The 16,200-nt window shown below is 43.1% G+C and overlaps 1 protein-coding gene across 18 annotated transcripts in view; it reads right to left on the reverse strand.

The window, feature by feature from the left end:
• The window catches only part of PTPRK (protein tyrosine phosphatase receptor type K), a 330,112-nt gene extending 313,962 nt beyond the window's left edge, over positions 1 to 16,150 (reverse strand). For 10 of the 18 annotated variants that reach the window (XM_083497978.1, XM_083497976.1, XM_083497975.1 and 7 more), the window contains exon 1: positions 15,666 to 16,040. In XM_083497978.1, coding sequence (XP_083354104.1) covers positions 15,666 to 15,768 — 103 coding nt within the window. In that variant the 5' untranslated portion in view covers positions 15,769 to 16,040. Of the gene's footprint in view, positions 1 to 15,665 lie in introns of all 18 variants that reach the window. The other 8 variants (XM_083497982.1, XM_083497980.1, XM_083497977.1 and 5 more) reach the window with 2 other exon arrangements.
• Between the last annotated feature and the right edge of the window lie 50 nt (positions 16,151 to 16,200).

Below are 16,200 nucleotides of genomic sequence, written 5' to 3' on the forward strand. Positions count from 1 at the left end.
TTTGCAAGGGGTCAGTTAAAGCTAATCTATTGGATTTAAAGTTACCTAACAGAACAGCAATACTCCCTCACGCCATGGTTCATACCTGAAGGTCCTGTATACCTGAAGGAGCGTCTCCACCCCCATCGTTCAGGCCAGACACTGAGGTCCAGCGCCAAGGGCCTTCTGGTGGTTCCCTCACTGCGAGAAGTGAGGCTACAGGGAACCAGGCAGAGAACCTTCTCGGTAGTGGCGCCTGCCCTGTGGAACGCCTTCCCATCAGATGTCAAGGAAAAAAGCAACTATCCTACTTTTAAAAGACATCTGAAGGCAGCCCTGTTTAGGGAAGATTTAATGTTTAATGCTGTATTGTGTTTTTAATATTCGATTGGGAGCCACCCAGAGTGGCTGGGGAAACCCAGCCAGTTGGGCAGCGTAAATAATAATAATAATAATAATAATAATAATAATAATAATAATAATAATAAAAAAATTATAATAATAATAATAATAAAGGACACAATCTTTTGTTCTTTCTGGAACATACACATATGCATAGAACTATTGGTGAGGAAACTTCACCAGCTGGTCCCTGCTTCAAGTCTTCCAACTGTCAGGAACAAAACCCACTAAAGGTTTTGAAATGAGAGAGGCCTTGCATCTGAAAGCCCAGAGCAATGGAACTCCCAGACATACCAAGCCAATGTCCCCCCCTCCCACCTTAATGCTTTCAGGGCCACACCCTGTACTTGTTAATTAAGACTGTCTTTGTGCTCACCTGGCCAAGAACCAGCTCGCCCATCAAGTGAGCTTCCAGGTAACAAAAGGCCGTCATTGAAATGCAAGAGCAATAGATGGGGGATTGTCTTCTGTAAATAACCTCTGCTATTTATATCCACTGCCAATTTCTTCTTTGTTTCATCTACTGATTCAGTCCTCCTCCTTTATGCTTTGGATTGTTACTTTCTCCTCTGCCAACCCCTCTTTTGCCTTTCAAATACTTTCAGGAGTATTCACACATTCCATTTAATGAGTGAACCATCTGTGCACCTCTACATGCACCTCTATTTGAGCTTTAAAAATCAGCAAATGTACACTCTTTCACCCAAAACTTGTACATGTGCAGAGCCAGCCTGTGCCTTTGTTTAGTGTGTAACATATGTACAAGTCTATTGCTACATTCATAAACTGGTCCGTGTGCATTTCATTTATTTATTACTTTCATTCATTTCTATCCCGCCTTTCAGAAACATTCTCACAAGGCAGCAAGCACAAATGCATAAAGTAAGCATACTACAATATATAAGTGCATAGCTAAGACTATCAACACATGAAAGGAACCGGCACATTAAAATAACCATCAGCCACAAAACACCATGTAATCAAATATTTGTAGAAAAGCATCACAAAATTCAGCAGCAGTTTCTTGTGCTTTTCTATTAATAGACTCCCTTTCTTGGTTAAGTTGTGATGCCTTGGCTCTCTCCTTCCTTTCCAGAAACCTAGTGGCATCACTCCAAGACCAAGCTTCCTAAGATATGCATGCTAATTTCTGTTAATTTGGCAAAGGTACCAGTTTCCTGAGTCAGCTCTACCGAGTGAGTTGCCAAACTAGAACAAGTGCAGAAGGGAATAAGAACATAAGAAGAGCTCTGCTGGATCAGGCCAGAGACTCATCTGGGCCAAGCAGAAGTCTATGGGAAACCACAGGCACAATCTTCCTGACAGGAGAAGGGCTGTATGGGAGGTTGGTGCACATTGAGTTAATGTGCATATGCTCCATTTAAACATTAGTGACATACATGCACTGGCATGTCAATATGGGGTAGGATGTGATCTCCCTGCCTTCACTTCACGTTCAGTATATTTTCTTCAGTGAAGAAATAGACAGGCCTTCAGAAAGACCAAACCCTCTTCGGTATGTTAAGAAACGACAGGGTTTTTTAAGGCCAGTTTAAACAGAACAAACATGTCCTTTTGGCTTGCTTTGCCTATACAGTTATGTTTAAGGAAGCAGAAGGCAAACTTTTAACGGCTCTTCTGCCCACTATGCAACTGCTGTGGGTTGGTCTTCTTGTCTACTTAATGCCAACTTATATCCTTCCTAAATCAGATGATCCCTATTCTGCAAGTTATTGATCTCCCTGGAGGTGGACACTTCTGTCAAGTCTCTAGGGCTCATCCATCTCTTCAGGGCAATGCTTTCGTTTCTAGATGAGATATTGTGTGAAATTCATCTCTACAGGGGAGGACATTTCTGTAGATATTACAGTTAGACCCCACCTCCATTTTCATTCTGGTCAAACAGTTGAGGCTGATCCTCTCTAACACAGGAACTTGCTTTTCCCTGCGTTACCTGCAGCTTAAATCTGAATGCTTGAGCTACTATTAACTTGTATTTGAGCTTCACCCATCCTTAACTGACTCCCTAGTTTTCTCTGTAGAAAGGTTCTTTATTTTAAGAGGAGGGGCACAGAGGTCTGTCCCATCATGTGAAACCCACTTCAGTTTGAAGCAATGCAGCCCTGGCACAAGGTTACTTCTGCCTTGTGACCTAGGTCTAAACATCATACGCAGTCATTTAACAATTTGCATTAAATTAGCAAATTCTCAAATAATGAGCAAACTTAGTGAGCAAGTTGCAAGGGGCAAGGAGCGCAGCTTTCCAAACGCTAGACAGCTGCTTATGTACAGCCACATCATAGTCTTAACTAAACAGATGAAGTTTGGGAACATCAGGGCTAGAAATCTGGGAGCTAGTCCAGTTCCAACCCCAAATCTGCCAACTTTAAAGCTTCCCAACAGGTTTTATAGCAGCAATCAAAACAGCAGGCTCTAAATTAAAGATTTTATTAAGCAAGGCAGCCAACATTCTGCAAGGCCACGCACCCAAATCATGCTGAAAATGGCTATTGGACACTTTTGAGATTATAAGATTATATTCTTAAAAGAACAACAACAAAAATCTGCTAAGGGAAGCATTTGCCCTGGGAAAAACTTCCATTATGCCTGGGTCAGGATAGGGATGTGTGTGTATTATACATATAAAATGTCTGCTCTATACACAAATACAATAAAATCCAGGTTGTTAAAAGCAGCTTTGATCCTACATGTGGAGTGTTTATCAAACTACATTTTTTTACAGAAGTTGACCCAGCTTTTCAAGTACTTCTAATCTTTCCAGCTCTCCATTGAGTATCTGGAATCCAAATGATGTGTGTTCACATGTATTCTGCCCTCTGCCACAGGAGAGATATTTGGTTTCTTCCCTTGTGTGCATTGATTTTTTTTTTTTTTTTTTTTTTTGGAGGGGAGGAAATCTGAATCCCTGCATAGCAGAATGAACTGCTTCTTTTTGTCCCTAGTGCAAAAGATTCAGATTTGTTAAAAGGCATGATAAAAGCACCAAACTCAGTGTCCCCCCCCCCCTAAAATTTTGACTCAAGAAAATCACCATTTTACAGTTCAAATAGGGAAAAATAAATACTGTAAATGGACATAAGTACAAAGATTCACAAAATGTTTAGGGGCATACCCCCAGAAAAAAGCACTGACCAAATTCAGTTGAAAATTATTTTGTTTTCAGTGTCCATCTAGCTGTATAACATGTAGCAATCTAAAAGACTTAGAGAGTGTATAGATGCGTGTTAAAGGAAAGCTTTGCTGCCTTTAAAAAACATATGTATTGATGTTAGGATTATGGCTTTATATAAAAGAGTTCAGTTGTTTTAAAGATTCTTCATTATTGTTTTATAAATATTTTTATGTGCAATGGGATCTTCACATCTAATGGTGGTCATTCAGAAACCCAGAATATAGCAACTGCCCTCCTGGGGTGGGAATGAGCATCAAAAATTCATTGCAGCAGTCACTTCTGTGGCAGCAACACTGGCTGCTTGTAGTCCTCTGAGTACAATTCAAGGCTGTGGCCTCTGGATTTATGCAAGTGACCATTTCCTCTCCTCCTTCATGACTGGGTGAAAAGCAAGCTTGAGTGTTCCATTTGAGATTCATGGTTGTGTAAATATGCACACTGAGGTTTGTGAATAGTTAGGGCTCCCCAGTTCCACAAATGCTTTTTCTTCAGAAGAAATAAACACATGAGTGGCACTTTTCTTCTTAAACTCAGGCATAGATGCCCAAGTACAAAAACATTTATATCCTGTCTTTCCAAATAAAAACTCTTTCAGGGTGGCTTACATATTATAACCACACAACAGAATAAAGTAGGCCTTCCCTGACACCCCACCCCACCCGAAATTCAAACTACACACAGATACAGCACCTCAATTTGATAGCACTGACAAAATGATACACTGAAGTATAGCCCATCGGTAGGCAAACTAAGACCCGGGGGCCGGATGCAGCCCAATCGTCTTCTCAATCCAGCCCGCAGATGGTCTGGGAATCAGCATGTTTTTACATGAGTAGAATGTGCGCTTTTATTTAAAATGCATCTCTGGGTTATTTCTGGGGCATAGGAATTCATTCATTATTATTCTTCAAAATATAGTCCGGCCCCCCACAAGGTCTGAGGGACAGTGGACTGGCCCACAGCTGAAAAAGTTTGCCCATCAAACCATGGGCTTATGTTTCACATAAGCAGACTTGCTTTTCAAGTAGCTAAATTTGTATCGAAGTTGCAACAGACAGGGTGGTGAGTGGCTGAGGAAACCTTCAAACATTTTGCAGGGGTTATACTTCTTTAAATAAAAAAGCTCAAGAGCAGTTTTGTCATCTCTTTATTACTATAATTTTGTTAACACGGGGAGACTGCTTTCAAATCAAAACTACAAATTAGGGACCAATTATGAAATCGGCACCAGCGTTCTGATAAAACCTCGAAAGCAAATCAGAATACATTCTTCTGGAAGAAATGACTAAACATTTACCAACTTATTCCTCATGTTAAGTGTATCCTCCAGGGATTGTCTAGTGTATCAGCTAATTAAACACAAGCTATCCTGTAGAGCTTCTTGAATTCTTGATTGCTTAGGGGCTTCTTAGTCTTGAGGACTGAGGCCAACATTCCTCACATTTAGACTGCTTCACAAACTACATGGGATGCATTAATATCTTTTACATGCTGCATTCATGTTTAACGTCGGTTAATTTTCTGGAGCCATTTCAAACCTTTACAGTTGGTTCTGAGGTAAACAACTAAGGAAGTGAGAGAGAGAGAGATGAAGTCGATCCCCACCCCACTCTACTTACAGCCTATGAAACACAGATTTTGCTGGAGCATGAAGCTAACCTTCCTTGTTTTCAGGCAAGTCAAGGATGAGATGTTTATAGTTAGCATCTGGATGTCATTATCATGCACAAGCCATCTATCCAATGACCTCAAAGTATAACCAAGATCCACAGACGCTATTAAAAATTACATGTGGTAGTCCTCCAAATCCACAGGATTGCTGTGTAGCCTGTAAATCTCAGGCTAAAAGTTTTTAAGCACATAGTTTGTCAATTGAAGAGTTGGGTACATTCCCATCTCCCAACCCAATGACTTCCAAGCAACATCAATGTCCTTCCCCTCAGTCCTATCAACATTTATAAAATAAAAATGACCAACCACCCTGTTCACAATCTGGTCAGAATTCAGACTGGGAATTCTGAATTTTAACAACTGTGACACTTTAATGGTATCCAATTGGCTTTCCTCCACAGGCAAAAGGCATCTGGCAGCAGATCAAAGCAGGGAATTTTCAGCAATTCCCCCTCCCAGCTATAATCCTTCAAATCCCCTTCGGTGGTTTTCAACCTGTGGGTCCCCAGATGTTTTGGGACTACAACTCCCATCAGCCCTGAGCTCTGGCTTTGCTAGCTAGCGGTGATGGGAGTTGTAGTCCCAAAACATCTGGGGACCCACAGGTTGAGAAAGGCTGCAACCTAACTCTCCTGAGCAGATCTGGGGGCACAACAGACACTGGGGAGCGTGAGAGAATCCTCCAAAACTGCCTTTCTCCTAGTCTAGGGATGTCTTCTGTCCGCAGGTGGACATAAACTGGATGCCACCCACAGGAGAAATTATTTTGAAGCAATTAGTCCTGATGGTTTGGGAAGCACTTTCCCTTTCTCAGCGCATTTTTCTCCTCTTACAAATGAGATTCAACACAATGGGACTGGAAACCAGGTATCACATGAATGGCTGAAGAATGAATTACTCTGCCATTGTGTCACAGCTCTGACAACGCACAAGGGAATGTTTATGTGATCATATTCTTCTTCTAGCAAACCAGGCTGCTGCTCCCTGGGGAGGGAGCAATTTCATACATTCTAAAGCGACCAATGTGAGGTACACTAAAAAAACCAGGGCTCTGGCCAACTGTAGATCTCTGTTTTTTGTTTAAAAATGAGGTTTGTGGTTATTTTGCATGTTTTTAATAAAGATGTATTTCATTTGTTGTAAATCACCCTATTATTTTTTAATCTGTTACATTTTAGCTACACACTTAAAAACCTCTTGGATACAGACACAGAAATGTAACACTGAGAGGCCCTGAAGTTGCTTTTGGTAAAATAATGTGCACAAACTCATGGGCAGTATTATGGATAATTCATTTATATTCTGCTTTTTTCCTCAAGGAGCTCAAGGTAGCCTAACTGGTTATCCCACCCCCACCCCCATATCTTATCCTCACAATAATCCCTGGACGTAGGTTAGGCTAAGTCATGGGTAGGCAAATTAAGGCCCAGGGGCTGGATGCGACCCAATCGCCTTCTCAATCCAGCCCACAGATGGTCCGACAATCAGCGTGTTTTTACATGAGTAGCATGTGTCCTTCTATTTAAAATGCATCTCTGGGTTATTTGTGGGGCCTGCCTGGTGTTTTTACATGAGTAGAATGTGTGCTTTTATTTAAAATAAATCTTTGGGTTATTTGTGGGGCATAGGAATTTGTTCATATATTTTTTTCAAAATATAGTCCGCCCCCCCACAAGGTCTGAGGGACAGTGGACTAGCCCCCTGCTAAGAGATATTGACTAGCCCAGGGGTCTGCAACCTTTAAGACAAAAAGAGCCACTTGGACCCGTTTCCGAAGAAAAAAAAACTGGGAGCCGCAAAACTCGTCATTATAAAAATAACTTTTTTGTCACTTTTTTATTATTTCTTTGTTTGACCCCTCAGAATTACCCCTCCTCATAGAAATAAACGTTAAATTAACAAGTTACCTTTTTGTGTGCGTGTGTTCTTCACTCCCCTTCAAAACAGTGACCAGCGTACATGCCCCCTTTCAATGCAGTGACCAGCGTACATGCCCCTTACAATGTAGCGGGTGGGCGGGAAGGTGACGTCGGGACGGTGCGTGACTAACGCACGCACTGCCCCCATGCGATGTCACAGCCAGTACAGCACCCGCCACAGTGGGGAGTGTCGGGGCGCACAATGCGCCTCCTCTCCTCGCTAGTATCTGCCCCGGAGCTGCGGCAAAAGTGTAAAAGAGCCACATGCGGCTCCGGAGCCGCGGGTTGCAGACCCCTGGACTAGCCCAAGCCACCTACGGAGCTTCATGGCAGAGTTGAGATTTGAACCTGGGTCTCCTAAATCCTAAACTCCTATCTTCTCTATCAGCCACCATTAGCTAGTGTATACAGATTATGCTGAAAATCACTGTCTAAGAAATTTCCAAACATGTTCCAAGGTGCATATTTTTCTTAATGATGTTAAGCACCATTCAATTAAGGAAACAGTTATTTAGTTTGCTCAGCGAATGTACTTCAGTGGCTGTTTCCATAGCAAAATCCATCGCTGAGTCACAATTTTGCCTTTGTTTGGATAGTTTCTTAACTGTTTAAAAATACTGCATGTACACCAAGGCATTTATTTTATAATGGCAACAAAAATCAACTGAACCCAGCCCAATCTATATGTGCTGTTGTGATCCAATGGGTCAATAGACGCAAATTGAGGACAGAGAAGTGTGGTTCCAATTATAATGTCTTCCAACAGCTTCTGATAAATTACTCCTTTTAAGGAATACCATCAACATTTTTTGAAAAATGTGTATGGCCATTAATTGCAATGCTTGACTCTTCAAGTGACATGGCTTTATATAATTCAAATTAATTTCAAAAACAATACACACAAGTATCCAAACCCTCTCTTCAAGCTGAGTGGTTAAGTAAGGATGAAAAAACCTGCCTTGGGTTTTAAAAAATAAAAATAAAATGCAATTTTAAAAATTAACTCTTTCACTGGAATACATTAAATACACTGCTTAAAAGCAGTGTTAGAAATTCAAATATGAGTGAATCATCAAATATTTCCTTAAAACTAAATTGCGGTCACCACAATGGAATATCCAGTTGTGATTTTCCCCTCAATCATATTATTATTATTATTAATTTCATTTCTATATTGCTTTATATTTTAAAGAAAAAAAGTGATTTACAACACTTTAAACATCAAATCAAACAATCCAGAATAAAACAAATTCAAGCTTTAAGGAAAGTATTTCAGATCGTTCTCTAAGTGATATTTTGCATTTCCCATATTTATTTACCTACTTGGTTTCAATAGCTAGCCCATAGCAGAAGTAATCCAGAAAGCCAGTATGGTTGTACTTGTTAGATTTAGAAGCCACCTCTTTCCATACACACCACCCTGGTCACTTAGCTATGGATGAAGATCTGTTGATAGTGCCACAAGGCAAAGCAAGTTGTGAACTTGAGCCTGTGCTTTTAGTGCCGTGCTCCCAATTGCCTAGAAGTCTCTTCCCTTAGAAGTAAAACAAGATGCAACATTGTTATGTTTTCAGTGTTTGCTGAAAACCATTATTTTCTCCCAAAGCTCTCCAAATGACTCCTTCATTTCTCCTGGGGTTAATCTTTGTTGGTTTTTAAAACACATTAATGATCCCTAATATATTTAATACAGTGGTACCTTGGTTCTCGAACGTCTCCATTGATGAACGTTTCGGAACCTGAACACCGAAAACCCAGAAGTAAATGCTTCCATTTTCAAATGCACCTTGGAAATTGAACAGCTTCTGCTGCGTGTTTTTCAATTTTCTCAGTTGGATTTGCAGACAGCCCTTTGGTTTTTGAACGTTTCAGAATGGTCTTCCGCAACGGATTACATTCAAGAACCGAGGTACCACTGTATTCTATTTCTGTTTTCACTTTCTGCACTGGTTTATTGTTAGTTTTTTTATTGTGGGCTGTAAACAGCTTTTTGGAGGAAGTTCCTCAAAAAGTAGGCAAAAAATTGCGACTAAATAAATGTTGGGTCATTTTCCCCCTCCTCAGCATCTGTCCAATGACCAAACCCACACTGTTCAGAAGAGATACTCAGGTCTCCAGAGGTGCTTTTGGTGAGGATTTTTTTTTGGGGGGGGGGGAGCTAGGAGGAAAGGATTCAGGAGTATCCTGGTAAAAACTTCCTTCTGTTTAGGACCCAAACACTGCATTTTGTAGAGAACACTGGTTATCTTAAGTAGTTTGGGCCACCAGTTTTTAACACCATATCTTATATTTACATTTTCGTTATCTGTGTTCTCAGCTGTTGTGAAATACTTATACAAAAGATAAGCTGTGAAGGAGGCTCATTAGCTGAATGCAGCACCCTTCAGTTGAGACAAGTTAATTCAACAATAATGACCATTAAGCCATAAGCCTGTTTCCACCATAGTTGTGAGAAGTGGCACTTAACTCTTCATTTCCAGTTTTGTACCTGATTTAAGGGACAAGGGTGGCGCTGTGGGTTAAACCATAGAGCCTAGGGCTTGCCAATCAGAAGGTTGGCGGTTCAAATCCCTGCGATGGGGTGAGCTTCTGTTGCTCGGTCCCTGCTCCTGCCAACCTAGCAGTTCGAAAGCACGTCAAAGTGCAAGCAGATAAATAGGTACCACTCCGGCGGGAAGGTAAATGGCGTTTCTGTGTGCTGCTCTGGTTCACCAGAAGTGGCTTTGTCATGCTGGCCACATGACCCAGAAAATGAGCGCCGCAACCCCAGAGTCGTCCATGACTGGACTTAACAGTCAGGGGTCCCTTTACCTTTACCTGCCTGATTTAAAGGTGTTGTGACCCAGAGATAAACAATAATGTTAGTACGTCCTGCCCCTGCTACTGAGTTTCAATCAAAGAAACAACATTCTTTATGTTACTCAAGCTTACAAAATCAGCACTGATGTCAATTTGCAGAAGTTTTGTGTTTCTGGAAGCATATATGAAGCAAAACCAAATCTTCTTGCTTTAGAAATCTGCACTTGTCTCTAAAACATAAGGCTTTGAGCCTCCTGAGCTGGATCATATTGTTTCAACTTACACTCACTTTTCCCAGAAACGTTTTAAAAAACCATAAATCAGTTTTCGGTATAGTTGTCAAAATTCCACAAGCCCCATTTGTGACTGGTTAGCTTTAGGATTTGCTGACTTTTGAAAACACTGCAAGATACCCTTGATATCAAAATAATACCGTACATCATTATTCATTATTGGTACAGTGGAGAGTGTTCTATTACACAGAACACTCTGTGGTAAGAAAGTGTACAAATCATAGAATTATTCCTTTGCAAGTTCTCTGCTACTGTGACTAATTACACAACATTTTAACAGTTAAAAACAGCACAATTTATTATCTGGACAACATTACTTTGTGACTTACAAAAATAAATAAAGACTTTGTGAGCAAGTGCCTGAACTTTTGCTGATTTTGACAAAGCTGGAACTGCACCCATAACTGTGAATTGGTCATTTAAACACTTCTTGTGGATGTTCGTTTCACTGTCTCTGATTTGCAACACCCAAGAATATCCTCTGGAGAATTCCTGTCTCTGGAGTGTTGCAGCCAAATGTAATAATAATTAAAAAGAGAAGTATGTTACAGAGAAGCAGTGTTCACCTTTCACTCATAACAAGGAGGCACTTATTAACTCCTGCCTGCCCTCTGACTCCCATTGGCTCCTTGGAACGAACACACACATATTGTGGACCACTTGCTAACACAGCAAAGAAAGTGAACATCATACATAACATGAGCTCAAGAGCTGGGTGATATTCACCTCTGTGCAGAAAGTTGGCAGGATGAGGAAAAGACCCTGAAAGAAACGGCGTCAAGTGATAGAGGCACACTCCCCAAACAGGCAAAGAATTGCTCAGCAGATTTCTCTATATTCTCACAAAGTATAAAGGAAGCACTTAGTGATGTCTCCACTGTATATGAAAGACTGATAATATATTTATTTATATCCCATGCACAGGAACCAAGTCCCAATAAAATATTTGAGGGGGCTGGATCTCCCCACAAAGTGGTGTGCATGCTCTGCGTCATGTGATCAATTATGCGGAATGGGGCTCACCTGCCAGCCCCCCCAAATGTTATCCAAGTTCTCACCCCTGATCCCATATTTCACCAGGCAGCTTCCATGGTTCTCCCCTTCCACATTTAATCCTTAGAACAGCCCCGTGATGAAGGGTTGGGCTAAGAGACAGAGACTGGCCCAAGGTCACTTCACAGCTGGGTGGGGATTTAAACCCAGATCTATCAGATCCAAGTAAAAGAAGAGTCATGCCCACTTACTTCCGACCTTGCGCTATTTCCCCCCACTCCTCCACAGAATGAGGCACTATCATCAGCCTTCAGCCCACAAACCTGCCAGTACCTTATTCAGCATAGAATCAGAATTGCGGAGTTGAAAGAGACTCCAAGGGTCATCTAGTCCAACCCCCTGCAATGCAGGAATCACAGCTAAAGAATCCAATAGATGACCCTCCAACCCTTTGCTTAAAAACCTCCAATGAAGGCAAGTCCACCACCTTCCAAGGGAGTCCATTCCACTACCGGAATGCTCTTATCATAAGAAGGTTCTTCCTACTGTTTAGTCAGAATTTCATTTCTTGTAATTTGGACCCTTTGGGTTGGGTGCTGCCCTCTGGAGAAGCAGAAAACAAGCTTGCTCCATCTTCCATGTGACAGCCCTTCAGATATTTGAAGATGGCTATCATATCTCCTCTCAGTCTCCTCTTTTCCAGGCTTCATATATCCAATGTCCTGCTCTTCTACCCCTTCACCCCATCTATCGAAGGCTTTTCATTCTAAACACTTGATGGAAGTTATCAGAAAGCCACTTGGGCAGAGAGCCATTTTCAGAGAGATTTGTGGACCATATTTAGGTTGGATGTCAACACAGTGCTCTGCATAATCCACTGTAAAAATCAACACAAGCTTAACGTACATCGAGCCACACTGACAACTGATTCAAGAAATAAACTAGAGACTACAATAAAAATTTCAATTAACATGCTGGTGATGCACATCAATGAGATAGTGAAGTCACAGCTAGTAGGCTAAGATTATTAAAGATGTTAATTAAATGGTGATCAAGACAGTCAGCATTTACACTGTATCTGATAATTTTAACACAGAACAGTAGACAGGAATTACAATGAACTTTATATAATCAGGCGAAAGGAGATACGGAAACCAATTATGATGTAAAAGTTGGGTGACAAATGTGTGCAATGGCAGTATTAATAAAGTATCATAATATTTTCTTCTCTGCATATGTGAAAAGTGGTATATAAATCACTTTATAAATAAATAAAAGCTATTATTGTCCTTTATTTCAGGAAAAAAACCATACTTCTGTAAATTTGCTATGCCCAAGATTTCTCTGTAGAAGACCTTTGAACACAGCATATTGAAGGAAGTGTTAGCCAAGCTGAAAATTCACAGAAGTCTAGAGGATCACTGAGGATTCAATAAGATTACTGAAAAGAAACTACTTTTGGGCTATCCATGGCTGTGAATGTGGTGTAATGTGGGAGAGGTTCAAATCACAGCTAAACCACGAAACACACCGAGTGATCTTGGCCAGCCACCCTCTCTCACAACGACCTACCTCACAGGTCAGGTTTGTTGTGAGGATAACATGGGGAGGAGGGAACCATGTACCCCACCGAGTTTCCTCGGGGAAAGATGAAATACAAATGTAATAAATGCAGTCTGTGGCTGTTTCCTATTAACCAACGGATGGCTGCTTCCTTTCAACTTAAGAGCACAAGTATGTATCTGATGGACAGGTGCTCCAGCTTGATCACCACAAAGTTGAAGGAGGAGCTTAAATGCACCTTAAACACACCGCTTTAAGACTATTAGGATATAACTTGTTCATTTATTTATTTTATTTAGGAAATTTATATATTGCTTAACATTTCTGACAAAATATCTAAGCGGTGATCATGCGTCAAGACAATTCACAGACCATCTGACTGCGTTTCATACCTCCACCACTGCAGCTTATCTGCGAATAAGAATCCTTATCTTAGTTTCTTTCCTAGGAAAGTTCCAGGATACTGATGCAACCCTTAGGCGATTACTCTACATTTTAAGCCATGAAGTAATTCAGAAGTGTGGAATACACAGTTATTACTTCCTCCCTTGGGGAGGGCAGCAGGGAGAGGGGAGAAGAGACTACTATGAAGCAGCATAAGCAAGTTTTTGGCAGCAAGAGTCACACAGAGAGACCACAGATTTAACAGCATCAGGAGTCAGATTGTGACAACCAAACCACACATTTGAACTTGCTATGGCAAGACACAGGCATAAAGGCAAAGTGCTTTTGTGTAGGAGGCGTGTGCAACATGTAAACAGATGTGAAACCCAGCCCCACTTCTTTTGCTTTCCATGCCCAAGGGCACAAGAAGCAGAAAAGTTTTGATTTCTAAGGAAGACAGATCAGATGCTCTGAAAACATGGACAAGATGTGTATCAAACACCCACACTTTCCATTTGCATTTGTGAAATGTATCACCTACAATAAAAATAGACTTCCAACTTGGGCAAATAGGGACAGTTCTAATCCCGGAAGTCTTCCAACCCAAAACATTCAATCAATTTACAAAAAGTCCTGCCAAAATAGAGGAGGGAGGGCAGAAAAAATAAGACTGCCTTTGAAAGCTGAGCTTGTAATAGCTTTTTGCATAAAATATATCCCTTTCAAGACCAGTCTTTTACAGCACAACCCAGTCAGAAGTAATCCCATGGATTTATTTCCTCATAAATGTGTGCAAAGTATTGCACCCTTAAAGTTGCTGCTCCTCTCTAAAGCTAACAATGCACACAGCACAAATGGATTAGGACATCCTGCTTGCCTGCATGCAGATCAAACATTGCTGCTGACAACCGAAAGGGTCCAAAGAAATGTAGACAATAAAACTGATTCTAACTGGGGAGCTATGCGCATCGCTTTCGCTACAGGCTGAACAGTAGCTTTCTCCCTGGAAGCCGAAGGAAATGGTTAAAGGCAGCCCTTCCTCTCGGATGTGTCTGCGCGTCCTTTGAACTGGGCAAGCAGGTTTGTTGGGACTTTCTGCATTTCGCTTTGTTGCTGTCAACTTGCTTTTTTTCCAGTTCTGCAAAAACCTTCAGATGACTTCCCAGGGCCCATAATCACCACCTTTCCAGAAACAAAGCCTCGGCTAGAAAAAGCGTAAAAGGCGCTTGCAACACATAAAGTTATTTACGTCCGGGCAGTGGAGTCTGCGCGTCCCCAGCAGTTCCGGCCAGGTACAGTCTCTGCCTGCCTGATTAGGCAGCCAGGATCGGCCCCGCTGCCAAAAGTTAGCCCGACACAAAAGTCAACAGAAGAAAGGAGGGCTCGGCCTGTCGCTGCTGGGCGCAGCTTGTTTGCTTTCGGAAACCCGGAGAGCAGCTGTAATGCATTAACTCTTTCACGACTGCTTTCCCTCTCCTTTGAAAGGGGAAGGGTCTGCTGGGGTGGGAGGGGGCAAAGAACAGAAACAAGGTGAATCGGTTATAAGTCGGGAAACTATACCTGCCCTCTCTCCCACCCCCCGCCGCGATTCAGAGGCTGGTGAACTTTTCACCCATGAACCGACTGGCTTCTTTCCACCTTAGGCAGAAAGTAGCAGCCGACTCCCAATTTGGGAGAAACTTAAAAAGGTAAAAGTCGTCTGAAGGTGGTTGCTTTTCGTTCCATCCTTGTGCAGAAAACTGTCCGCAGAAGGCGAAAGGAAAACACGTTCTCTTTCTCTATTAACAAAGAAGAGAAAGGGCAGAGAAGGTTCCACAATGGAAGCTCAGCCAACGCTGTGCAAACGCTACCTGGGAAACTGACCAGAAGAGAGGCCGAGGGGGGAGGCGAGGATTAGCGTGAGAAGCTCGAAGTGTGCAGCTTGGAAGTCTCGTTTTAATAGCTCCCCAACCCACCCCACCCGGTCTGCCTTGAAGGTGCAAAACTAGAGCTTATTTTGCACAAAGGGCACCCCTACTGTCGTCTGTCACTCATCGTGAAGCGGGAAAAGAGGGGCTTTCCCCATATTTTAATGGGGGCGCGCGCGCAAGAACAGCGGTTCCAAACGTTCCAAAAGCAAATAAGACCACGTCCCAACGTTCCAAAGCGGAACGTTCCTGGGCTCCTTCTTCTCCAGAGGGTCTCGCCCACTGAGGAAGGGGACTGGTCCACGTTCTCCTTTTGGAAAGCTGCGCTCAAGCGGGCTCTCCAGAGAAAGAAGCCATGGGGTCGGTGGGACCTTGCTCGAGCGCAACCTCTTCCTCCTCCTCCTCCTCGGTCTCTCTCTTCCCCCTCCAAGCCCCGACGCGAGTCAAAAAGAGGTACACACAAAACACACACACAAGCCTGAGCGGGAGAAGCCTCCGAGAGGCGGTCCTCCTCCCTCGTAGAAGAAGAAGCGGGACGCCTTCCCGCGAGGTAGCCGCTTACCTGCCGAGAACTGCCCACGGGCCACTCCAAGCAGGGCAGCCGAGGGGGCGACGAAGGAGGCGAGCGCCGCCAGCAAGCCGACGGCTCCAACCGCCGGGGCCATGCTGACTTTGGAGAACTTTTGCGAGGAGTCTCGCACTCAACTCGGGCGCTCTCTCCCGAAGCCGCGAGGAAAGCTCGTCTTCCTGGCCAGTCCGGATCCTCCTGTTGCCTGGATGAAATGGGGGGCGGGGGAGACGGAGAGCCCGGAACAGCAACAGGGTCGCCTTTCTTCTCGGCGGCGTCTGCGCCGGAGCGCTCCCTCCCCGCCTTCCAGGGGCAATCCCCAGCCAGGCGCGCCTGCACTTGGCGTCGGCGGCTGCACTTAGTCCACGAGAGTTACTTTGCCGATCGGCGAGTGGCGAAGGGAGGAGCCGAGCGCGCGCGTCCAACCCTCCGGTTCTCAGCGCTTCGGCAGAGGGAATGAGAGACTCATTTCGGCCGGGAGCCCATAGCCCAGCGGAGAGGGGCCCGCCAGCGCCTCCTGCTGCTCGAG

Source organism: Podarcis liolepis (genome assembly GCF_965112155.1).
Source record: "Podarcis liolepis genome assembly, chromosome: 3".
Taxonomy (NCBI): Eukaryota; Metazoa; Chordata; class Lepidosauria; order Squamata; family Lacertidae; genus Podarcis; species Podarcis liolepis.